At 40.6% G+C, this 26,790-nt stretch overlaps 1 protein-coding gene across 12 annotated transcripts in view; it reads left to right on the top strand.

The window, feature by feature from the left end:
• The first annotated feature begins 212 nt into the window (after window positions 1-212).
• TACC2 (transforming acidic coiled-coil containing protein 2) overlaps window positions 213-26,790 on the top strand; it is a 131,592-nt gene continuing 105,014 nt past the window's right edge. For 5 of the 12 annotated variants that reach the window (XM_071563808.1, XM_071563807.1, XM_071563806.1 and 2 more), the window contains exons 1-3: window positions 8,471-10,659; window positions 13,233-13,310; window positions 25,123-25,295. In XM_071563808.1, the coding sequence (XP_071419909.1) occupies window positions 13,278-13,310; window positions 25,123-25,295 (206 nt within the window). In that variant the 5' untranslated portion in view covers window positions 8,471-10,659; window positions 13,233-13,277. The other 7 variants (XM_071563801.1, XM_071563802.1, XM_071563803.1 and 4 more) reach the window with 7 other exon arrangements.

Genomic DNA, 26,790 nt, shown 5'->3' with positions numbered 1-26,790 from the left:
ACAAAGTTTGATTTGAGTTTTGTATGTTTGCATTAGAAGCTCTTGGATTCAGAATACTATGAAATACAGCAGTTGGTCAAGATCCATATACAGAATATACAAGCCTCAGCAAGCTTGACAAAATACTGAACTAGATAGTCTTGCCAAATTAAATTTGTCATTAAATGCTAGTTAGGACTTGACAGACTCATTTACTTCCCTGGTTTCCCAGCTAGCATATGATCCAGTTTGCACTCTTGGTTCTTGGGCAGACCCAAGCTCTGAGTCCCTGCAAATGGATTTGCATGTGTTTATTTTCTTCATATGCAAACAGGAGTTTGTTGCAGGGAGTTTTATAGGACTCTAATGGGCCTGTCCATAAATATAAGGTAAGAATGATTTATTTTATTACCTAGATGAAATCTACTGAATGTAAGTAATCAGAAGAGATTTCCTGATTCATGCAAACCTGACTGGGTGTATAGTGTAAACAGTTTTTCTTGCTAGCAAAACATAATGTCATAAATATAGTGCTAATATTTTTGTTTTCATATGAACAGCTGCCATATTTTCAACAGGAATATTTCAGAAGGGAACAAGACCAGTATAATTGTGAGTGAGAAAACAGAGCCATGAGATAGTCTCCCTAGAAACTGTGAAATAAAATAGAAAACTTTCTCACTGGACCGACACTATAGATGTTTCTGCAGAATAAATCTGGCTGAGGAATTGACCAAACTAGACGAAATAGCAAATATTTTGAGAGAAATTCTTTGGTAAATATGATTTCACAGCATTTTCTCCATTCCCAAAATGTGTTTCCTTCAGCAGACCTGTAAAAATAAATATTTTTGGGAGATACTAAAGTAGAGGAGGGACGTGTTCCTCAGCTCCGTTTCCTCTGAGTCTGTGAAGTGTCAGCCAGACAGCACCATTTCTGTGCACTGAGGGTCCAGGCTCAGGTTTGCACTCACTCTCCAAAAGAGGCAGAGAGGATGTGTGTGGATCTGCTGGAGCACAAACAGTTATTTTATGTTGACAAACTCACATTGTGAGCAACTCCTGGCTGAAGACAGAAACACAGAGATTGCTGCAGTAAGAGGAAGGAAGTACAAAAAAGTAATTCGTGTGTATCAAACCCACAATTTTTACAGCATAAATTAATAAATCTGCAGGTTTTGACCTCATGTGCCTAGATTTTAATGTGCTTTATTTTGGTTTTAGCATGGTATAGACTGTGAATTATCGAGCACTTCAGGGTGATGTGTATGTGCTCTATTTTTCAGAGCTGTCTGTCACTTCTAATACCAGTATGATGTGAGCTATTGCCTGTATTTCTGTGTGTATCTATATTATATATACAGCATTTTGGTACCATTGAAACTACAGCAATTATTATTATTATCTGTTGAAATAAGTTCCATGCCCACTTGTTACACTGTCTGTTACTCACAGTTTCCATGCCACTTGTAACTGTAAACTGAAAGATTATACTTAACCACTTTCTTGATGAGAAAGACCCACAAGTTTGGAGCATTGCACAGTTTTATTGAACCCATATGAAAATCTCTGCAGGATGCAAGAGGCAGGAGGTTTCAATTCATGGTCTAGATAAAGTGGGGTTTTTTTTCACTTTTTCTGGTAGACTCTTTTTCTGGTAGAATCATTGCAATGCTCCCATCAAGAGGTAAAGTGTGTCAGGACCATTGGCCATGGAAATATTCTTGCACTCTAATAAAAGAGCCTTAACAATTCTTAATTGTCATACATGCAATATTTAGTTCCTGCATGAAGACTTAACAGCCCAAAACCAATATTTCAACCATGGCATTATTAAACCATTCCCACTGGAAAAAAGATTTCAAGAGGTTTGGAAATTATGCTTAAGCTTTTTGCATTAATGTGTCCTACAGTCTCATAATATCTTTCTGAAACTTAAAAAGGTTTAAGTCAACCTATATCACTTTTCACAGATGAATATTACTCCTTTCTAGTTGCACAGGACTTCACCAGGTAATCCTTAAGAGTTTGATCATACAAGAAAAAAGGAGTCACATCGTGGTAAAAGAAGATACAAATCTTTATTCACATGAACTTTAAACTGGACAAACAATTGTAGACCTTATTTTGTGCCTGTTCCTCTGACTTGAAAAATGGTTAGTATCCACTTTTTGGCTATTAGTGACTGGCATTTAGTTCCCTTCATTCTGTCATGGTTTCCTGTTTAAAGCAGAAGTTTTATATTTTTCCATTCACTAATATCTCAAAGTGTTTTGTGATGAGTTAAAAACAATTGATGTAACTGGGAGACAAAAATTCCATATGTGGACTTGCATAAAGCATCAGCCCAGGCCTTATCTTCAATAATGGCTCCTGCTCTAAGAAGAAAAGGACATGCAGTACAAAAAGGCACTTGGATCTTTAATATAAAAAAACCCCAGGCATAAGGCTTGGATAAACACACCTGAATGATGAAATCTTGGGGAAAATCTGTCAAGCTAAAAAATTTGGATGCTACTTTTCACATTGCTTTGGTCTTCTGCCATCATTTCAGAGATCAGTGCTGACTTGTAGTCATTCTGTGCCAAAATTAATTCTCATTTTTATTTTTGAGTCCACATCCAAATATGAATGCAGTCCCTGGATCACAGTGATAGCTCAGTGTGCTGAGGTTATAGACATCCTAAGTGCAGCCAGTGAAGAACTAAGGCAATGTTGCTTATTTCCATTCACTTTCTACCTTTTGTTACGATGTTTTGGGGTGAAAAAGTAAAGACAGTAGATAAATAGATAAATAGCAGATAAATAGATAAATAGCAGATAAATAGATAAATAGCAGATGAATAGAAACCAGCTGCAAAATCAAATTTAATCTGCTCACCTGTTAAGTATAATCAATGTCATGACCTGTACCAAAACATGATATGATTTTTATGTTAAAATCTTACTGACATGAAAATGGAAATTCACATCTTTAAGAACCAGCCTGTCTCCAGACTGGTGTTTTCCAGAATGGTATTGCAGCCATTTTCAGGTCATTTCTGAAGGTTTTCTTCCCAAATTTTCATTCAGTGTTACAATTTCTGCTTTAAAATGTCAGTATGGGGCATAATCATGTGCAACAACAATTATTTTGTGGACATGGTCTCTGGGGAACCTTCCCTAAATCAAAACTTAGATTGAATTAAAGTACTGTAAAGCCTGTGATAACATATTCCTCAATGAAGAAGAAATGAAAAAACACACTTGTAAATTAAGGGTGAACTTCTGAAACTGGATATTGCTCATCTTAGCAGAAAATGATAACATGATTATAAATAGTGCAGACCCAGCTGGACAAGGCAATATGTTACATGAGTTTAAATCTGTCGTTAGGTGAAGCTGATTAGGTTTATGTCTGTCAAAAGGATGAAGACTTGTGCCATCTGTAACAACAGCCAGCAGCTTAGGGAACTTTATCTCCACCAACCACCACGGATCACTGGGACCACTTCCCACCAGCATGGCATTAGATCATCTTTTTAAAAAGCCACCACCACAAAGGCAAACAGCAAGAGCTAAAGTTTGGAGGAGGATAATGCAGTTCAGGTACCATTCATTGCCACAAGATTGTCATAAATACCTGGCAGACTGGCTTTAGCTGACTTCTCTCATTCTTGTTTTGCAGTCCTGCTTGGTTGAATCAAAGGAGTTAAGGGGAAAATAGGTTTATAATTTACATTCAGCTTAAAAATTCATTCATTATATTAGTTTTAATCATTGTAACAAGGGTGAAACTATGGTAATGTCAGTAAGGAAGCATTCTCATTAATAAACAATTATTATCCTTTGGAAAAAAAGCACATACAAATTATTTTAGCCTTACTGGTTTAAGTTCCTTCTTTATTTATTATATCTCTGAGGATACCTCTGTGATGTCACTGTGCATAAAAATTCTTGGCTCACTTTACAAATAATCTTGAGGAAGCATTTTGGTCCTGATTAGCCTTGAAATGGGATGGACTCTTTTTGTGCAGGGCTCAGTCAGTGTAACATGCTTGAGAAAAGTCCCTAATCCAGTACATATTCCATATAAAATATAATCTATCCTCTTAGAACAGCAATGCCAATTCAAACCAGTAACCATTTTCATCCTGTACTGCTATTCTGAGGGCTGAACACTAGCCATAGTTTCCTGCTTAGCCCAGGATTACACAACATGTTAATGGTCTGATCACTCAACTCCCCTGAGCCTCAATTTCTGCCTTTGTGAAATGTCAGCAGTGTTATCCTGCCTTGTGAATCCAAGAAGGACTTGCTAATCCAACTAAATGCTTGCAGTACATGTAAGTGCTGTGCTTCCTGCATGGAACTTTTCCAGGTGCAGAAGGTTGGAGAAATTCAATAAGTTTAGTTTCAAAGTCCGTATTTTTTCATCCAGCCTCACATATTTGTAAACAAATATGGGCACTCTCTTGACTAGAGTTTCAGAGGTTGATTACTCAGTTCCCAGAGTTAGTCCTGCAAAAACCTAATATACTTGCTCGGATGAGAATCTGAAACCTAACCCCCGTCTGGCTATGAAGTTGTTTTGATGTGCAAGTCTCCTGAGAGATTTATTTTCATGGCCTGCCCTCACTACTGATAAAACAGCATTTCTGGAGTGAGAGCATTGATCACTGCTAAATATTCAGTAGCTGAGTTTATAATCTAATTTATTTTCACCCAGTGATCAAACAACTGTCATGACCATATGAAAAAGAGCTTCAGGCTAAATGGCCTGTGAGGATGAAGGATATAACCTGTAGAGGTTATATGCATTTATATATATGCAATATGTAGTACATGCATGTGTATATATATATGTGACTGTGTGGATACACGGTTTTGTACCTGTGTTGGGTCAGCAGCAGAAAACAATAAGCATTCTCCCCTCAGCCCAAGGAAAGTCTCTTGAGTGTTGGAGGCTTTCCAGAAGCCAGAGAACAAGTCCTCCTCTCCTGGGGTGTTTGTGTGGGCATGGAGGGTGTGTTAGCACAAAGCCCAGAAAGCAGCTGCAACCTGCCAACTCCAACATGTCAACACACACCTCAGGCCAGGAAAGTGGGAGATGAAATCCTGCTGCCATCCACAGCCAGGGAAGACAGAGACAGCTGCTCACAGCTGGGTCTGGCCCACAGGGAAGGCAAAACAAGGAAGAAGGAATCTCTTCCCTCCTGAGCAGCTTTATACTCAGCCTCTCCTCTGCCATGCTCATCAGCTCTCAGAAAGCCAGACCTTATGGCAGCTCTTTGCTGTCTCTTGTATTTCCACTGAGTGTCTTGGACAAAGGGCGGAGATAAAAGGGAATGCATGGACAGAAGAAACAGGTAAACTCCAAGGGGAAGGGAAAATAAACCTTCAATGGGGAAGGACCTGGAAAGAGGCAAGAAATAATTCCTCTTGTGATGCATTCTTCCCAGGCTGTGTATGTGCTTCCAGAGATATGCCAGACCAACTGACCCCCACCTTACTTATGGTTCCTTCTCTGCCTCACACAGCATGGATTTCTGTCTCTCTGAGTTGTGTCCCACCATTCCCAGTGCTGGGACTGGACACCACAGCAGGCACACCAGCTCAAGCAGCAGCGCCAGCATGTTCTGGAAATCCACCCCTCACAGCAGACCTCCCACCACTGCTTCCAGAATTTTGCCCCAAGTCAGAGTTATGTTCTTTTTGCCTCAGCTTTGAGCTTTAGGAACAGGGATCCTTCACTTGGAGTGAATGAATGTTTGCATTTAGAGTGTGAAAGCACATGTGCATTCTTGCCAAGCTGGCTATGGACCTGAATTACAGTCATATATGTCTCATAATACAAGTATGGGGGAGATACTGTTCATAAATCATAATCAGCTGTTTGGAAAAGGCAGGCAGTAATAAAAAGGAAATAATTTGCAGTCCTGCACAATGATAGGTACAGACTGGCCAGGTGAGCTGTGTAGTTCAGCCTCCTCTATAGCTCCCAAGCCACTTTGGCTGGTTATGGTGTTAAGAACTTAAATATGAATCTTCATCCAGCTCTCCACAGCTGGCATGGACAGAGAGAGTCAGTGCCAGTGCATGGAGCTCTGTGTTTCATCTGAAATCACAGTCTTCCCACTGACTTCAGTGCTGCATATGGAATCTGGTGGAAAACTGCTGGTATATATGTGGTTTGGAAAGAGAAATGTTCCAATACTGGATATTATTATTTGGATCACATATATTTTATGAAATACTTTTGGCATCACCTTTAAGGACTGGGTCCTCTGTGGTACTTTGACATCTGCAAACAAGGCAGCAGGAGGGAACCAGAATGTGCTTGAAACATTTAATGCTCAATGCACAAGAGAAAAATTATTGAGGTCCATGGATGGAGGCATTGAGTACCATTTTAGACACCCTGGGGTGGCCATACCATCCTCAAGGGACTGGCAGATAAAACAAAATTTATCTGAGACTCATGTCTTCCAGGGAGGCAATTAAGGGATAAGCAGGATGCAATAGAATCACACCTAAGATTTCCAGAATCACTTTCTTTTGTTGTTGCATTAAACCATGTAGCATTATGAAAATTTTGTTAAAAGCTAAAATGACAAATTTGGGTTTTTCAGTTTCAAAATATTCCTAGATACAATGTAAAATAAAATTAATTAGCACCCTGATGTTTCTGTAGGAAGGGGGTCTCCTGATGAAGGTTCCAATAACATTAACTCGAATTCCAGCAGAATCTGGCAGCTGGAGGATGCTGAGGAAGCCAGTGTTCACATCCTAGTTCTGCCACTTGGTGGGCTTTTTTACCTTGGGCAAATCAATTAATGACCAAAGAAATATGTGTCTTTCTCTACACTTTTTGTGCCATGAATGTGGAGACTAAAACATCTGAAGGTGGGAGGAGGAACTATCTGTACAGAGACTAAAACATAGTGAAGTTGTGCAGGCACTTGATGTCTCTCACTGCTTTCTAAAATCTCTTCTAAGGTACTATGCATAATAAGGTGGTTGCATCTTTCTGTAGCTGTTACCACCACCATATCCAAGTCCTTAATTACCATGAGGGTCAAGGAAACTTTTCCAAATACCTTAGCTATGTGAAGAGGTTGAACCCCATCAGAAGTCAAAACACTTTTGGATCAAAGTGGTTTTTTCCAGGTTTCACACAGTAAGAAAATAATCCCTTTTCACTTCCTCCCTGGAAACTGTGTTTGCAACCTGACCATTTCTGGTGCCACAGTGAGACCTCCATGGAGCACCAACATCCCTGGTGCAGGAGTGCCCTGAAGTGCCACGCCAAGGTGTTTGGAAGCAGTAGAAGTATGCCCTTGGGTGGATTTTTCCAGGCCAGGTTGTCATACTGATTGAAAATTAGCCACAAATAGGAAGAACAAGTTTTAACTTTCATAACGTGTTATTTTAAAAAATGCTTTAGTCTCTTAGTACCAGGTACTCAGCATCTCTGTTTCTTCTTGCACTTGTACATTAATTGGGGCAAATCAGTCCAGGCTGGGCTGCATCAAAGAACTGTCTCATTCTCTGTCCTTTAAATCTCAGTCCCAGCTGGATTCAGTGGTGCAGTCCCCTTAGGGAGTTTCTGGTTATCTTGGGGGAAGGGCAGCAAAACGCAGTCCCACAACTCTCACAAAAATCCAGCTCAGCTTTCGGTTGCCGAGCGACAGCACGGGTTTACAGCAGCTCCAGCTGCTGATGTTACCAAGCAACGGCTTTCCCATCAAGTTGTGCACTTCAACACCATTACATGGTTACTAATTCTCACGGTGGATTATGGTTTCCCTCCCAGACCTTGGCGTTTGTTCCTGTAGAATTTGTGAGAAAGCAAGGACTGAAGGACTGCCATAGGTCAGTCATGCTGGCAGATCTCTGTGATGATGTTGTTATATGCACAGATTAAGAATGGGTTTGCACTAGTTACACCAAGATCAGAGAAGAGCAAAATTCTGAACACCTCCCCTTTCTTCTCTTTCCCATGAGAATAGCTGATGTGTAATAATATGCTCAGTGTTTCAGCAGAGCTTTGCAATCCTTTATGTGCAGTATCAGTCTTGTGAAAGTAAGGAACGTAAGAACATTTTGTCTTATTTTGACAGTATTTATACCATAAAGTAAAATGACCTCAAGCTAAAATGTGTTATATAAATACCCAAGGTAGCATGTGTTCAGTTTGAAAGAAGCTGACATATCTGAGCAGTGTGTGGTTAGTAAGTATACCAAATACTATATAAACTGGGATTAAATTTGATCAGTCTTGACAAATTATGTGGATCTTACTCAATTACTTAACTCATTAACCCACGACATAACTTACCTTTAACCTGAGCTGTGTTTTCTCCCAGTTTGAGTCTTCCAGTCCTCCTGGGTTAGATCCTCTTTTGATCAAGAAAAAATAGTCTCTCCCTGGATGAGCATGAAGTGTGGATGAGGAACCACAGGGGAAATTCCATCAAACAGTGAAAAAACCCAATGTGAGTACTTCTTCTCCCACCAGTTCTATTATAAAATCAAAGAGAATAAACAGAGACATCAGAGGATGTGGAATGCTCTCACAGTTGGTAGTTTACACAAACTGATCTGAGTTTGTGCTGGAGCAGAGCAGAAAAGCATCATCTGCATAGGTGGGAACAGCTTGCAGTGAAAAGGTGCTGCTTGGATAGCTGGGGTAGGACCTGAGGGAATCCTAATTCAGACAAAAGAGTGGGTCAGAAAGCTGACCCAGAGATACAATGCCAGCGTTGTCAGACAGTGTCATTGCAGGTTCAGAGGTTGGAGCACACGGTGGTTTCTGCCAGCACAAGTGGCTCTCCCCTCATTTCAGTGCTCGTGGTTCTGGCATTGGTGCAGAACTTGCTTTGCAAACCTTCCTCAAGGTCAGCAAACAGAGGAATTCTCCTTTGCACGTGTGTTGATAAAAATACACAGGAGATCCTTTTCCTCAAAGTTTATGCCAGAGAACTCTTTTACAAGGCAGCTTCTTCACTTTCACGTTGTGGCATTTTCTGGCCTTAGCTTAAAAATGGAATAGCACCAAATATGAGTTCAGTTTGTGTTTATGAGGAAATAATGCAGCTGGCAGAAATAAGAATGTATTACCAGGCTTGTGTTTTCCTGAGGTCCCACAGGAACCCTGCTCCTAAATTCATGGCACAGAGCCTGAACAAAAAATGTTGCATAATTTGTTGTCTATAAGGCAATGAATTTTGCAAAGCCTCTGTTTTGTTTTCTAAGGAAAATCACACTTAAACTATGATTTGATTATCTTCAGATTTTCTGGAATTCTGAATTGGGCTGGGGAGACCAGAGAAAAGGGGATATTGCAACCACTTTCACATCTTTTGGTTTTTGAACTTCATTACAGATCTTGACTTTTCTCTTTTGAATTTTTCAATGTATAACATGGATTTCCTTCATATATTGAATTACCCCCATGCCACCAAACCCACTCATATGTACTTTACTTTATAACCTGAAAAAGCTCAGGGTGATTTAAAAAAATAGGGGGAAAAACCCACTCAGATAATTTATTTGTGTTCTTTTAAATTCTTCTTTGATTAGTAACAGTGGCTTAAGGTGGTGTAATAATGCAGCTTTAATTGTTGGATCACCAACGTCCTAAAAACAGAAAGGCTTAAAAGGCAGTGCTACTGATGTAGTCCTTGACCTTGCAACTGTGCTTTCCAACTCTTCACATGCTTTATATTTTCAAGCCAAGAGTTTGTAGACCCTACGAAATCCTGCCTTTTAGTCATGTCAGGTATGGCTTTTCCCTGCCAGATTCAGTAGTGCTGCCTCACAGCTCTTCAACATGCAGTGAACCCACATTCTTTGCTGTGTGGCATCAAAAAGCACCACTGGTGTTTACAGAAACTTGTTGATCCCTTGGAGTTGTCACTGATGATAAATATACAGTCTTTTGTTATCAGCTGTCTTTCTGAGGAGCCCTTTGTGGAGGCATCACTGGAACGGACAATCAGAATTAATAATAATAATTAGCTCGCCCATAAACCAGTACTTCTTGCAACATCACATTTCAAAGGGTTTTTGTCATGTCTCCACCCTTCAGGTTGATTAAATGGGAAATTATTTCACCATAAGCTGAACAAGCACATCAACATTTGCTGGCAGGTATTTCTGACAGCTTTCAGGAGTGATATGAGAAAATGAAAGACAACCTTAAACACACAAACAAACCTGAAAACAAAATGCAGAATAGACATTCCCCTCAATACTAATTTTCCCTTGAAAACATCAATGTATTGTTGATACAGTTTCCCTGACCAGTTTTTGTAGTGCAAGAAGCACTGCTTGTACCACAAGCCAAGAAACAGGAGAAGTGAAATACCTTTTAACCAAAATTCCTGTTTTCTGGGGTTGCTTTTGGGAACATTAGCACTCAGTTGATGGCAGGCAGAGGCACAGCAGTCTGGCAGAGCAGGGGGAGGCTGGGCAGAGGAGGAAGAACTTGTTTGCTTTCTTGCCCGGGGTGGAGGCAAGTTGGTGGTTGAGCAGGTTATGAAGGTGGGTCCCTGACAGAAACCTACATTTCATGAGTCTGAGGAGAAGCAGCAGGAAAATAAGGTGAAAACCAGGGAGGTGAAGATGGAAGGAATGGTTTGAAGACATGATCTGGAAGCGTCAGTGAATCCAAAGCTGCCAGATTAATCCTGGAATGTAAGTGCAATGTCAAACATCTTCTCACTCTCTTGCTTTCAGGAAAGCAGTTGTTTCACCATACAAAAGTCTCTGTAGGCTGAACAGACCCATTTGGTACCAGTGAGCAGTTTTTGTGATATATAGAGTTAAAATAATTTTAATAATGACATGTAAATTCTAAAAGATACTATAGAAAGATGATGAAGATTATCTTTTTGTTAACCTATGTTTACTTAATGAATGGATTTTTTGCATGTTTTTAATGTTTATTTGAAATTCTATACATATGATAAAGTAGTTTGCAACCTAAGTTATGCTTGTGCATTGAGAGAGTGATTTAGAAATAATGTATGTAAAAAGGATTACAGTAACATTGTAATATGAAAAGTTATCTTAGCACTCTGCAGTGTAATTCACAGATTATTATTATCACTTGTTTCATTGTTGGAGAATCTGTAATGTCTTTATTTCCTATTTATGACATTTATCTTCATTATTGGGCAGATGGTAATGTGAGAATTGTGTGACAATTGTGAAATTTCATGCTCTAGGGAAAGAAAAGAGTGAGTAGACAGTATGATATTATGTGTTAGTGAAGATTTGTGATAGATGGCACTTTTGCTATGCTCTTGTAATTTTCTGCTTTGATTCCTGTACATTTAAATAAAAAACTGTAAATAAAGTATTTTTTTCTTTCAACTGAATATTGCAAATTTGGCCTCAAGTTGCTGTTCTTAACAGTCAGTATTGCTGAGTTGGTACAGAAATACTGAGTATTTTATGCACTGGAGAAAATTTACTCTGAAATAAACAGAACAACATTATGCCATACATTGGCTTATCTATTTGGGAATTCGATAAGCAAAATTTGCATTTTGCACAATTAATGTACAAGACTCCACCCCAAGTAACTAAACAACTCTATGGGGACTTGGGAGAGTTTCATTTATTTCCCAGTTTATGTTGTTAATGGAAGTGGTTGTGAGGGGACAGCTTAGGGAGCTTTATATTTCCAGGTGTTTTCACATGATGTCTTGTGGGAACAGAAGGAGAACTGGGAAGGAAAAGGCTCAGCAGGTCAGTGGCACAGAAATGCCAGGATATTCACTCCTGGGGAATTGTGCTGGCTGTGGAGGGAAGCACATTGCTCTGGCCAAGTTATTCTTTCCCTCCTGTGCATTTAAACCTTAGTCAGCAGCTCTAACAGTGAGCGAATGTTTTATTATATCAATACATACTTAAGATATTATAATCCTGATCTGCTGTCTTGGACCATTCCCTGAGCTGAGTCTGGAAGGATTTGTGTGCACACACTGCTTTGTGATGCAGCACTTCATAGTCAGGGAACAGTGATGTGAAAACGTTACAATCTTCAGTGTAGCTCAGAAGTGTTTTAAGACTGGGGAGGATTTGGCAGTAATCTCAGCAGATAAAACCTCATGTTGCTAATTAATCACTACAAGTGCAGTCCTGGCCCAGTGATTTCAACAGGAGCAAGTTGAAGCACCACTATATCCCCTGAAGACACTCAAGTTTAAACAGAGCAGAGCTTAAAAGCACAACACCCAACTCCTCTCTCTCTCTCCAAGGCTCCTCTGAAGAAAAACAACATTCCAAGTTTTTAAGAGTGTACTGCAGTAATAAATAACAACATTCCTTAAAATCTTATATCATTTTCTTGGCATTCAAAGTGCAATCTCTCTTTTACGGCCTGATAATCGAGTTTTTCTTAACATATGGCACAGATCCATCTCAAATTCATTGGGAAAAAAGATCAAGAGTGTGTGTAATTTTCACCTGTTCAATAATGCCATAAATTCAGTGAAATTAAATGCATGAGCCCCAAAATAAAATGCCTAGAAAAAGAAGTGAACCTCTGTAAGTGAATCTCTGTTGTGTACTGTTATTATTGAGTACCCTTTTCAAAAAATACAGAAATGAAAGATGCCTGGGGAGACAATTCTAGAACTGCTCAGAGGATTTTTTTGAAATTAAATAATTAGAACTGAGAACATGTTTAGATCATAATATTGTAAGCAGAATGGTGCCTAACAAAACCAGGGAATGATGCCAGTGATAAGGATAAAAAAAGCTATTTACTCTTTTTCTGAGTGCATCCATGGAAAATGGTTTGTTTCAGTGATAGTCAGGTTTAACATTGTGGCTCTGACAATGGGAGGATGCAGCTCAGTTCAGGAACTCCAAGGAATACAAGTGTTTTGAACACAGTTAAAACAGTAAGGTGTTCCTATGGGTTGTCCATCCAAAACAACTTCAGCAAGGAAAAGACCTTGATGCTACAATGGCATGGCATAATCTAAAAACAGAGTAACAAAACTGAGTTTCAAGGAATGTCTTTCAGAATAAGTGGAGCCAGTGTAGGTAAGATAGCAGAGAAACATTAGGAAATAAACACTTTAGGTGTTTTCTTCCCCTGATCTATGACTTAAAATCATTCTAAGACCGAATGTTGGGAGGGGCAGCTGATAGGGTGACTGAAATGACAGTCCTCCAAAATTTCCAAGGGTTTTTGTTGTTTTATTTCAGTCTGTTTTTTCACAGAAGACTTAGAGCTTTTTCTTTTCTTCCAGTGACCTCTATCTAATTTCTGTGTGATACTGGACATCAGCATTGAAATGGGCAATGAGAACAGCAGTGCAGAAAATGAGGTGAGTGTGACAGTGGGATTGTGTTTTCCTTCCCTCCTGGCCTAGAGCAAATCTTGCAGAAATTGGTCCCACAGGCTGCTCACCCCACATTTATCTTCTGCTCCCCATTACACTCATATTTAAGTGTCATTAATGGTAATTGAAAGCAGCTCTGTGTATGTTCTCCTTTGGCAATGACAGTGCTCCAAAGCATCAGGTGCGTGGTTGCTCCCTTGGGGACAGGAGCTGTGGAGGATCCCCAGGGCTGGGTGTTCCCACCGCCAGAAACTGGGAGCAGGGCTGGGTGATCCCACCCCTCCAGCTTAGGAGCAGGGTTGGATGATCCCACCATCCCTGCAGTCTGGGAGCAGTGCTGGATGATCCCACCACCTCCTCAGCCTTGGAGCAGGGCTGGGTGATCCCACCATCCCAGCCTGGGATCAGGGCTGGGTGATCCCACCATCCCAGTTTGGGAGCAGGCCTGGGTGATCCCACCATCCCAGTTTGGGAGCAGGCCTGGGTGATCCCACCCCTCCAGTCTGGGATCAGGACTGGGTGATCCCACCCCCCCAGCCTGGGAGCAGGGCAGCCATGGACAGCTGGGCCAGTCCCAGCCCCAGGAACATCCCTGGGCAGAGGGACGGGCTCAGGCGGGTCCAGGGTTTCAGTCTGTGGGTCAGCCCAGCTCAGTGGAGCAGGACCAATATCCTTTGGCATCACTGGGGAAACTGAAAGAGGGTCCTGGGCCATGGGCAGGGTGGGGAGAGCCCCTGAGAGCTGGGCAGTGCCTGTGGTGAGCACACAGCAGCTTCTCCTTGTTCAGAAATGACCTTGCACCATCGATGTCCCAATCCAGGACTTCACACCCATGTTAGAGGGGTGTGTTGTTAATCCAGGTTGCTGTGTGGTGAGTTATTTTTAGATTTTTGAAGTGAAGGGATATACAATTACATTAGATTACTGGTGATATATTACTGGTGATATACAATTACATTAGAAGTTCCTATGCTGATACAAGTTTAAATAAATTACTAAATTTCAATGATTAAAATACCAGTATATGTTTCATCCTCTCTTCTTCCATATCTTATAGTAGATCATAAAATGCATTAGGGTTCATTTTACTTCCACTTCAGGTCTCAGCAGATCTGCTGTGCCTTGTGCATTGCACAGTGAACCCTCCCAAGGCAATCAGTATTGCAAGTGTTACAGATTTGTTCATAAATACATTTTTAGGAGAAAAATCTTCCCTAATTGGTTATTCTGGTCAGGTTGTACTGTTAGGCCAAGGTTTGATCTCATCTTTTTTCAGGGGTTGGGAAGAGAAGAACATGTTAAATCCTATGAATAGTAATGAGAATTTCTTCTCCATTGTGTACAGCTTCCACTCAGAAAGTTTTTGAAAGTCAAATATATTTCTTCAGGAGTCATCCTGATATTGAGAAGACTTTATTTAAAAGTGATTGAATTTATTAAGAAATTTAATAGAAAACTCTTCTAATGAGGAAAGGAAGCTTCTAGTCTCCTTTTCAGACTGTAAAATACACAACAAAAAACAAAGCACCCTCCCAAAAGACACTCCCCTCACACAGGAAAAAAACAAAACCCCAAAGCAAAATACATGCTAGGAGTCCAAATTACTCTCTATGAACAGAGAAATAACAAGAAGTATTAATAAAGTCTTAAAAGCCACTTAAGCTGCTGAACAGCTATTGGAAAAGTATCACTTAACAAATGGTGAACATTCATATGGTCACTGAAATGCTTAAATATGTTAATTTTTAGTCAGGAATTCCCCAATGGACATAAAGTCATCCTTATACCAACAAGCCATGGAGCACAGCAGGTAGTGGGTGATGAAACTGGTTTGCATGGTTTGCATTCAACATATTAACATCAGGCTTGGCTGCTCTTTTTCTTCTGCATCTGCTTCTGGCTCTTGGGTTTTTTGACACTGACTGCAAATTTGTGAGGCAGCTACATTTAAGTTTTCAGCAAGTTGTAAAAAAAATCTGGTTTCTTTTAACTTTTTTCTTTAATAGCAATCTGTGCTTTGGAGAAACAGCCTGTACTTGACCCCCTTTGCATGTGCCTTTCCTTCCAACTCGTGCACCATTAAAATAGCTCAGTGGGTGTTGTTCTTACACTCAGAACCAGTTGACACAAGTTGTGTTTGTTTATGTGTTTATCAGAGAACACCATTGCCCAACTCCAGCTCTCGGTGAGTCATTTGGAAGCCATGCACGTGGCTTGCATTAAAGATGGGAGAGCCTGTGCTAAGTTTAGAACTCATTTAACGAGTGGGAAGACCTGTGGAATAAATGTGCTACTACGAAGAATGTAGTAGACACTTAGAGAAAAAGTAAACACTCAGCCTGTCTTGTGAAGTCCAGCCTCTGAGGAAAATATATTGTAAATTTAGTAGAAATGAGCAAAGATAAGGCTTGGATGAAGCAAGCCTGGGGCCTGCAGTACATTTAACAGAATGATTTTACATATATTAACCATGATCTGTTTTGCTGTAACAGCACACACGATTTTGGGGTTGTGCCCTGCCCTATTACAGTGGCAAAGGCTGTTTCCAAATCTGTGCCCCTCTCAGTGACACAGCTTGTTGGGCTTATGATGAATTAAATATAAGCTGGTTTTTTAGGATGCATTTTCCTTGAAAACAGAAACTCCACATGAAGAGAAAGCTGTTTAAATTGAAAAAGAAACATATAGAAGAACAGATATTTTGACTCAGTTTGATGCTTGAGATCCAGCTTTTGGTAGGAAAATACAGGTGAAGTAATGGAGGTGTCTTTAATGGTGTCCTTTAATTCTTTTAATGGGAAAGTACTTCAGTTTATAGAACTGTGGGAGGTCTCAGCTGCTGTGCTGCCCATTAGACACATCTTTCTTCATCCACCCAAACTCAGTGGGTAGCACAGGGGAATGGCAGGGTCTGTCTTCAGGCTTTTCCCTGGATTTTCTGGCCAGCTAAATGTCCCAAAATCATCTGCATGGTCATAATGAAAAGGTTCCTACTTTCACAGGGACTGATGTATCTGTGCACTTCCTCAGCCCTCCAGCTCTGGGTGGTGTGGGCTCAGGTGGCAGCTGATAAAGCCGCACTTGCAAACAAAACCAAGCTGCCCAGGACCAATAATTGTGAGAAGTCACAGTGAGAAGCACAGGGGCTGTGTGAGGGAGTGGAAACCCCAGCCCTGCAGCCCAGCCTTGCCCTTGCTGCTCCAGCAGGTTTGCAGTGAGCTCGGGGACCAGCCCCCAGAGTGGCTGATGTTATAGGGTTATTACTGACTTCCAGGACTGTTTGTTATCTTGGTCTCCCATCTACTGGAATTATGCCATTATCAGGGCATCTTTGCTCTCACTTTAAAGGTGTCTGTGTAGGATGTTAAGGCAGAAGGAGTTCTCTGTCACTGGAAAAATGAGCACAACATTTTATAAAGCTTGGATAGGCTGGATTTTCTAATATGGAATAATTTTAGCTCAGGTTTTTAATTCTTGCTACTCACAGTTCTAAAGAGGAGCACTGTCATATTTCACAGCCTTTCTCATGATTACAGAAAAGTCAAAGTTACCACTTAATTGTAAAGCTCTTTGAAGGTGAAAACTGCTGCTGAATTGAAATTCTAGCAGAGCATCTTTTGTTTCATGGCTGAAGAGGGAATTTCAAAGTCAGTTACACAGAAGATATTCCTATGTGTTTTGCTTTTCCCTTTCTTATTCCTGGTTTTATGAATAAGTAAATAGCCAAACAAAGCTGGTTATTCCACGTCTATGTTATTGTTAATATGTCTTTAAATTTATATCTTAATGTCTGGTTACCTTTTTGTTCTTGTTTTCTGCTGTGAAATGTGTAAGACAGACAGCACATGGAAACTTGCCAGAGGGGCCACAACTTTGAAGAGTTTAGTTGCTGTCTGAAGTGTCGTGCTGAGATCCTGCCAGGATTTCTGCATTTATTTGTTATGGACAACTCTCACTGCTGCACATCCTGCAGTTAATATTCTGCATTATTACTTTTCCCATCTTTAAACTTCCTTATGGCTCTGAGAAATGATGGATCTTGTTAATTGGCATGTTTGTTCTTTCAGATCCCGGTGCTGTGGAGATGGGCAGAGGATGCACTGGGCACATCAGCAGCGTCCCAGCATTCAGTCCCCATCCCCACAGATGATAACTGGGCAAATTCCTCTGAGCTCTCATGCTCATGCTGTGTGTTTACATACTTTTTGAATCATGCAATAACATTTGTATACATTCCATTGTTTATGTTCAACAAAAATACATTCCCAGTTATCGGCATAGTAATTTTGCCTATGGCATTTTAATGGAATATGTTGTTACCCTACATGGGCTCTTCTCTGAGTTTGTTGTGTCCTCTGTGATCCACCACTTTTACTCTCTAAATTATGATTCTCTTTCACTTTTCCTTTCATTTACTCCAGTACACATCAGGATGTCGATGGCAGTGGGCTACAGGCCAGTGTGCCCATTCCTGATGCTTATGGAGTCCTACCACACCTCCAGTCACCACATGAATTAACTCTTATTTCCAGTGATAATTACTACTGGTCCAATATTCTATGATAAATAGTACCAAGTATTTCTTTGAGTTTACAGAGTTTACATTGTCTGTTTTCAGAAAATTATACATCCTTTTATGCAAATGCAGCAAATTCTGGGGCACTTCTCACTGCAATGAATAATTATTTTTCTCATTCTCATCTTCCCTGTGAGCAAAGGAGGGGGGATGAAAGCAGAACAGAGTTGTGACTGGGTTCTTAATTTGAAAGCATAGTGAAAAGAAAGTTGGAAGACTATTCCTTCTTTGCTGAATTAATAGTTAAAGTTTCCTTTGCATTTGTAAAGCCATCACCCTTTCTCATGGGAAATGTACATGTATGGGTACAGATGAAAAGGAAAAATATTTTATATTTATAAAGTTCATGTATAATTATTTACTACATTTCTCCATTTAGAAGTAGTGTGAAAATGTTGGACTTGCCTTTTCCACAGGTATGGGTAGGGAGAAATTACTAGGCAGGCAAACATTGTTGTCTGGGGAGCACAACAGAGTTTGCAACTCAACTTGGAGACCATTTTCCAAATGGTACTTCATTGGAATCTAACAGCATTTTCTTGAGTGCCTCACTGTCAGGCTGCTGAGAACCACTGAGCAGAAAGCTGCTTCAGCTAAAGCTTTATTGACTGAAAATTGCAAGTTATGTGATGAAGACTTTTCCCCCTTGATCACTAACTTTATTTTCTCTTTCCTGCCATATCTCATATACCTTCCATCCTTAAGAAAATAATGTAGGAGCCCAGGCCTTCACCAGCTGTGAGGAAAGGGACAAAGGAAAATCAGAAGGTGCAGCTTGTGAAGATCCAAGGATAACTATGAATTTTCCTTTGCCCTCTGAACACAGATCCCATTAAACAGGTGGAAGGACGTGGTTAACAAGAGCCATGAGGCCAGTTCTCTCCCACCATGCTTCATTTAGCTCAGTGCATGCTCCTGAAACACAGCAAGGGTCCTCAAGCTGTTTAGAAGACACTTATGTTGACACTACAAAGATCTTCAGATATTTATTGTCCTCAATGGAGTCATAAGCACAAGCAATGAAGCCTGAAGGTTTGAGTCTTGTTGAGGCTGAGAGGAAGTTGTGTATTCTGTGAAGAAAGCCAAAGCAAGGACAAGATGGTGACTCTATAAATACACACACACAGTCATGTCAGTAGTTGTTTCTCAGGAGGAAAAGCAACCTTTTATCTCTAAGAGAAGGTCAAAGGTACTTACAATCAAAAGCTGTAGCCAGAATTTCTCAAATACCATTGTTACCATATCACAATTTGCTTTACTTCTTGTATTTGTGAGAAGCAAATTAAATGAGGCTGCCACAAATGCCAGTTTTTGCATTCCTGCCCCTTTGAGGGTTTTAATTAGAATAGACATGAACTTAAAATTCTAATCCTGCGAGAGACAAATAAACCACGCCAGAAGCAACAGCAAATTACACCATTACTGATTAAAGACAAAAATCTTCTATAATTGCAGAATCCTATATGGAATCTCCCTTAAGAAAAGAGTCTGATTTTCCTATCTGATCATGTCATAATTACATCCACCTGATTAGTAGTCCTGTTTGGGCACAAAACCCCAAGGAGTGGCCATGACAGGTGTCCCCCTCCAAACTGCTGTACCACAGCCACTCTCAGCCAGGGCCAGGCACTGAGTGACACAGGTTGTTGCACCAGCTGTTTGTTAAAACCAAATTCAGCTCCCTTGCAAGGTGATAAAACTGAGTTTTAGTGTAATTCTTCGCATCTGAAGTGTCACATGGAGTTCAAGCTTGGTCCAGTACGTGAAGTATGAATTTATTACTCTCCCACAGTCACTGGTTTTGCTGATCAGTGTTTGCTGATGTGATTGTAAAGTTCTGGTTGTTAAAGCAATATCCACTCACTGTATAATTTTTATTCATTTTGGTACCATTTCTCCACATAAGGGAGAAACAACAGCTCTCCAAAGATACAAAGATTTTAAAATCGATTTTACTACTCGGGTAGAACAACAGGGCTGATCTTTGCTCTTTGTCCTGAAGGGCACCTGCCCTGCACTGCTCACTCCCTCCATGCAGAGGTGAACCACCTTTACCAGGCAGAGATTAAAAACAAACTAACTGTAATGGAAAGTGATTTCTGGTTTATTGATTGAGACTTGTAAAGGCTTGTTCCAGTTTCCCCCCCTCTAACCAGAGTGAGTTAGTGGGAATGGAAACTTAATGTAAGTCCTCAAAGATTACTTGCAGCTAGTCAGAGCTCTGGCATGTCCCAGCAACTGCTATAAAAGGCTGTGTGCTCAATGAGGAATGTTGCAGAGGGCAGATGGAAAGGGAAGAGACTTTTAGCGAGAGAAAAGAGGAAAGGGAGTCAAACCAAGTTGCTCTATTAGAGGGGCTGGAGTGGGAACGCCAGGTGTGAAAACCAGCCCCGTGCTGAGCTTTTTGAGCAGGAGGTGTGTTGGGAAAGGCGACGTTTCTGGGCTGACTGTGACGTGAGGCTGTGGCCGTGCCCAACACTGGTGCCATGACTTTGTGCTGGGAGAGCCGGGCTTTGGGAGCTGGGCTTTTGGGAGCCAGGCTTTGGGGAGCTGAGCTTTTGGGAGCTGGGCTTTGGGGAGCTGAACTTTTGGGAGCTGGGCTTTTCCAAGCCAGGCTTTTGTGAGCCAGGCTTTGGGAAGCCAGGGTTTGGGGAGCTGGGCTTTGAGGAGCCAGGCTTTGGGGAGCCAGGCTTTTGGGAGCCGGGCTTTGGGGAGCTGAGCTTTGGGGAGCTGGGCTTTTGGGAACCGGGCTTTTGGGAGCCGGGCTTTGGGGAGCTGGGCTTTGGGGAGCTGGGCTTTTGTGAGCCAGGCTTTGAGGAGCCAGGCTTTGGGGAGTCAGGCTCTGAGCAGGCTCCCATGCAGCACTAAAGGGATTTCTTTCTGCTGTGATGACTTCAGCCAGAGAACAGCACTGCCCATAATCCTTTTGGCTGCACTGTTAATGGAGTTCTCTTTCTGCAGCCTCCTGTTCAAAGTCATTGGGAGAGTAAAGTGATCCTGTACATTTACTTTGTGTTCTTGCAGACTCCAATGCTTCTGGAAAGGTTTAAAGAAAATTACATTGCATATTTCAGGAGAATCTGTTTTATCCATTTAAATAGTGTGGTGGCTTAAAGGGGGGAAAGGTTTAGGCTTTTTAGTTTTCTTTCTGTTGCTTGTGTACTTTCTGTGACAAACTTGGTTTGTTTGTTGTTGAATTTTTTTAATTATTCTTGACTTAAAGAAAAAACTTCTGAGAACCTCCGTGTTCTGATTTTTGTTACAATTACCTAAATCTTCCAGTTAACCACCTTTTTATAATGAGAATCCTTTTCAAACAGGAGTATACAACACTTGAAACAAATGTAGAACAAATTTAGCTGCAAGCCTCTGTAGTCAATCACTTCAGAGGCTGCATGTATTGAAGCCTCAAAAGTAATTTATTTAACAGCAGCTATCTGATGACACCTGTGAACAAAACATAGTCTTTCTAATTGTTTTCACAGATTTTAATTAAAAATAAAAAAGCATGCTTTGCAAAGCTAGTTCAGCACCTGATTTGCATAACTAGCTTAAATTTTAAAAACTTAATCGAAAAATTTAATTATAATTTTCTTCTGTCTGGCTTAAATTCACAGAACTAGTTCTTTTGTGATGATCAAATGAATAAAGTAAATGTAGAAGATTTCCTATATCTTGAAATATTAGGAGTTACTTTTACATTTAAATATCTACATTAAGATTTGTTTTAGATTATTGGTAAAATAATCCTCTGAGCTTCTTTTTAACATGTAAATGTGCCTTTGCCTTACTAGGTAATAGGCAATTTTGCTTTTTGATCATTCAAACACCCAACAGCCTGGAAAGAAGGAAATAAGTGTGTCTACAGTTCAAACTCCTCTCTGCTCCAACAGGGCCCGTGTTGCCAAGATTGTTTTACTACATGTTAAATTTGGTAATGAACTGGGGAGTCAGATTTTTCTGTGGCCAATGACAGTCACTTAGGGATAGCTGGGAGATGAGCTGTAACTTCTTTAACATTAGTTCCCTGAAAGCACAAAACAATTAAAAACAAAAAAGTCAAAATAATCAACCCAACAAAAAAACCCTTACCAGTCCCCTGACCCCAAACAACCTGTAGAAAATGTTAAATGTAGTCTTCAAACACACATAACTGCCCTGGTTTGTTGTGATCATTCTCCAGATTTTTACTGTAGCAGCTGATAAAATCACTGGGTCATGGGCCCTTCTCTGTGTCTAACGTGGAAACATCCTGATTTTAGTGAGATGGGGTGTTCAGGTAAAGCAGGCACATAAAATATATATATTGTGTAGTTCACTTGTGAATTAGGGAGATGAGTAAAAGTAAAACCCAGTGAACTTCTACCAAAATTATGCTGGCCTCAAAGTGTTCTGTGAAGCATCAGACTCAGGGAGTCAATGAAAAATGAGCCTGATTCCATGTTACAGTTTCAAACATTCCTAAAATAGCTGCACTGCTGCTTACAAGTACCTGGCAGGTGTAACCTCTGAGTTGGGTCCAGTGTATCTGTTTGTGTTACTGGAGCCTTGGTAACAATGAGCTATTTGGTTTATGATATGACAGGCAATAGTGTTTCCTTCTGATGCCACAACTGAGCCCATATTGCTGATTAACTTTTGGTTGTCACGTGTCTGGTGGGATTTGTGACTCTGGATGACAACCCAAAGGATGCTGGTTCTCTGCACAGGAGTTCTGCTTCTGAGATTTATGTGCAAGAGGCATCCCCAGCATGCCCTGCTCCAAAAGTGGGATGACTGGAGGTCTGTAGCCCAGAGGATTATAACCTAAAGGAGCCTTTTGAGTTAAGTGGCTGATCTGGTGAAGGAGAGACTAATTAGAAGCAGTGTGTGGCTACTGAGACTGCAGTGTAAGTTAATTACTCAATTATTCACTGTGCACCTTTCTATTATGGGACATGACAGAGGCTTTAGGACAAGGAGACAAAACATGCAGCTCTTCATCTTCTGAAGAGATCTATGAGGTAATTTGTCCAGCCTGGCACCCAAAGCAGCTGAAGAATATTGGAGACAGTGGTAATAGGGAGGACAAAAATAAAATAAATAGTTACTTGTCATTGCTCTTGCCAACTGCTGGAGGCACCTGGACAAATTTGTAAATTGGCCTAATTTCTTGGGGTTCTTTGTGCAGTTCTCCCTACCCTCCCTGCCTTGCTGGGAAGGGAAAGGAGGTCATTTCTGCCTAAAAGCGGCCTGAAAATGATTCTTCCTTTGGCTGTTACCATGAGGCATTTTTTTGCGGCACAACTTCCAGGCTGACCCACCTATACCCCTCATGGTACATGGACAGAGGAAGATTGTGGCACTGTGAGTGCCTCTCCTGGCTTGTTGGGAGTGTACCAACCACTAGTTGGGGTTTTTTTTCCTGATAATTAATTCAATAATCCATTTTTTTCACAGTTGTTTTGCTCTGCAAAACAGAGCCCTGTAAACTAACTCAAGGTTTTTTAGTTTGTTGGGGTTTTTTTTCTGGCTGTAAGAAACAAATTTCCTTGTATAAGTCTTGATGTTGTAGTATTTTTTGCCATATACTCTGGGTTTGGGGCCAACATATGTACTTAGATAAATATTCCAAATGCCAGATGTCAGCACATGCTGGGTAAGTGCTTAGTAATCATGAAACCAAGAGCCCTTGGTCTATCCCAGAGGAAAGTGGGGTGATAAAGGAGACTTCTGTAGTGAAGGGGTTCCTCCAGGGAAAGGCAGAGGATATGAGAGTTAATAAAATTTGTCTTAAGTCTAAAGGAAATCTTTTCATATCTTCAGTATGCCTTGACCTTTTCAGTTGCTCATTACACGGGCTTTGCTTGTCCACTGGGTGTCTCATTGCTGGCTCTGAGCACGGGGAGCCTTTGGCTGTGTGGGAACACACCGTGTTCACACAGAGCACTGTCATTTTGGAAACAATAGCACTCTGCAATTTATTGAGTACTGCTAGAACAAAATAAACATTAAATTTCAGAGTCAGAAAACCCAAAAGATGAGTGCGGAATTGTGCTTTTAATCTCTGACATTACTCTGAAGTGGTTCTTCTCCTGTCAGTGAACACACTTACATGTCTTTACATTAAGGCTTTTTACAGTTACGGTTAAAAATTGAAACAACAGTGATTGTGTGTTAAGGGTGATCTGATGAAGCAGTTTTCCTTTTTTTAATTATTGCTTGACATGCCAAAGGATTTGGAAAAGACCTTCCTTCAGACTTTGTTTGTCCATTGCACTTGAATGTTTCTCTCCATTACTCCAGGATTTTTGCTATACTTGAAGAACATACTCAGCTACTGTTTCAGAGCAGCCCTTTCCAGCAATTCTTCACCTTCTGAAGATACTTCTGCCAAAGAAAATCAATTCACTAGGAAGGTGCCACTACCTGTTGTAAGCAGCCCCAGAGGGTATTGTAGAACCTCAGGGATCTGCAGGCCCAGCCCTGGTGTTTGCACAGGACTCTCTTCCTCCCTGGAGCAAAACCAATAGTTTGGAATAGAAACAAAATTTAAAAAAAACAAACCACTCATTTAAAGGCATGTCTCCATGGATGAAGATCCTGGGTAAATATTTACCCTTGAGAAGAAGTCCTTCAGCATTCCCACAGCTGTGTAGTAGCTTTTCTGCAGCTATCACTGCAGAAACTGCAGCATTTCCTGTACTGTTGTCACAGAAAGGCAGGGAGCTGAAGAATCAAGCCCTCTGTGTCTGTTCAGAGGCATTCTGAGCTCTGTTGAAGTGGGAGGGAAGGAATCTTGACTTGGATTCAAGTGCTGGGTCTTGACTGACATTGGCTTGATCTCTAACTTGACTCAAAATATACTGCTAATATTATGAGTGTCCAAGTTTACAGCCAGTTTCCATGCTTTCTCATTTTAAACTTGCTTAGCAAGGAAGCATTTGCCAGGCTTGGAAAAGAAGATGATACCCTCCTTGGGTCAGTAAAGGCCCTGGCTGCTTTAGAACAATTGTTGCATTCTTCTCTCCCTCTTCTTTTCCTAGGATTTATTTCTGGCTCAGCCACTTCCTTCTGTTTTTCTGTAGTTAATAAGAAAATGGCTTGGCTTTACAACCTGTGAGTTCCATCAAAGCAGTGAAATCTGCAGAAGTCTGGCAGAAGGCAGAACAAAACTCCTCAAGTTTCTGTATTCTCCAAACCAGCAGCAGCCATTTCAACTGTTCTCTTTTTTCATCCTAGAATGCTCCACAAGATTCAGAATTGGGCCAAGCTCCTGCTAATGGGCACAATTCCAAAAGGAGCCCTGAGGACAACAGGGCAGGAAGGTCTGGAGGTCAGGACAGCTCAGATCCTCTTCCTGCTGCTGTGCCACTGGCTGAGAGCATAACCCCATCAGATCCAGGAGCTACAAGGTAAGAAATGAAGTTTCTTCCTGGGAATTGCATCGAAGCCCTGGTGCTGTTGATAGCTGGGGGCTGTGCATTTAGTTTCTGTTCAGTGTGGAACTGATTTTCAAAGTCTGTCATCCTGATGGATGATGATGAGGATGATAAGGATGATGAAGATGATCAGTCCTCAAAAATAACCTAACATCACCAGACTACTGTTTACCAAACTGACTTTCTTGCCTGACTGAATAACTATAAACAAGGCTCCATCTGTTGTAGTAACCCTTGACCTAAACTTTCTATGCTTTTTGCTTGTACTAATAAACTCTCATCTGAGACAGAGAAACATTGAAGGGTCTTTTGTTGTCCTAATTGACTGAAATAAGATGTAATTGTAAGCAATTGCAAAATGCTGTTCTCAGCTCTGTATAATAATCCTACTAAAAAGGACCAACTCAGCTAATATTTATTAGCATTGCACTCCTCTAAGTGTCTTAAAATTCACTTTATAAAATAAATAGGACTACTTGCAGAGTTAAGATATTCTTCAGTGCTATTAAGGATGGCAGAAGGTAACATAATCTGGATTTTGTTTAATATCCCAAAAGGAACATTTTGTAGGAAACATTAATTCTTTTCACATTGTTGTTTGCAGCTGCTGCAATGAAGAAATTATGTAATAATAGAATGATTTCAACAAAGAGATGAACACTTTGTAGATCATCAGTGTTACCTGGGATAGAACAGAATCACAGAACCACAGAATATCCTCACTTGGAAGGGACTCACAAGGATCATGAGATAGAAGAATAAATACAATTTAGGAGTAGCAGTAACTTTCTGAGAAATGTGTAGGATTTTTAGGCTGTGGGCACCTTTTGGAGTGTTGTCACAAATGTTCTTTAAGATTGGAGAGTTCACTACAGAAAGATTTGCCACATCCCTTAAAGCAGAGACTGTTTCCACCAACCCTGGTTACCATTTCTGATTGTATTTCTTTGAAAGATGTAAACTTGAGAAATGAAAGCCAAGAACAAACAGGAGTCAAGTAAAATATTTCAGATGCTGTCAATGCTATCCCAGGCAATTAACTCTTCTTATCCACTTTTTTTAAGAAACTATGAAGATTAAGCTTTTCTTTATGCAGAGGGTGGTCAAACACTGAAATAGGATTCATAGAGAGGTGGTCAATGCCCCAAGCCTGACAGTGCTTAAAAGGCAATGGGGCAATTTGGACAATGACTTTAATAATTTGCTTTAACTTTTGGTCAGCCCTGAAGTGCTCAGGCAGCTGAACCATGTAGGTCCCTTGCAATATTCTAGTCTAGTCTAGTCTATTCCAGTCTATTCTATTCCATTTTAAAATTATTGATATTATGCAACAGTTTGTGGCAGTTTAAATCCAAATTCAGGTTTTAAGTACAGTTGTCATTGACCACATTAAGGACATTTCAGGGGAATTCAGACACATGACATAGTCTAAAATGACTTGCCAAAAAAGAGCAACTTATTTTCTGGA

The sequence above is a fragment of the Pithys albifrons genome, chromosome 9 (assembly GCF_047495875.1).
Source record: "Pithys albifrons albifrons isolate INPA30051 chromosome 9, PitAlb_v1, whole genome shotgun sequence".
Lineage (NCBI taxonomy): Eukaryota > Metazoa > Chordata > Aves > Passeriformes > Thamnophilidae > Pithys > Pithys albifrons.
Note: the sequence above shows the minus strand (reverse complement) of the source record. Positions and strands in the feature narration are given on the sequence as shown.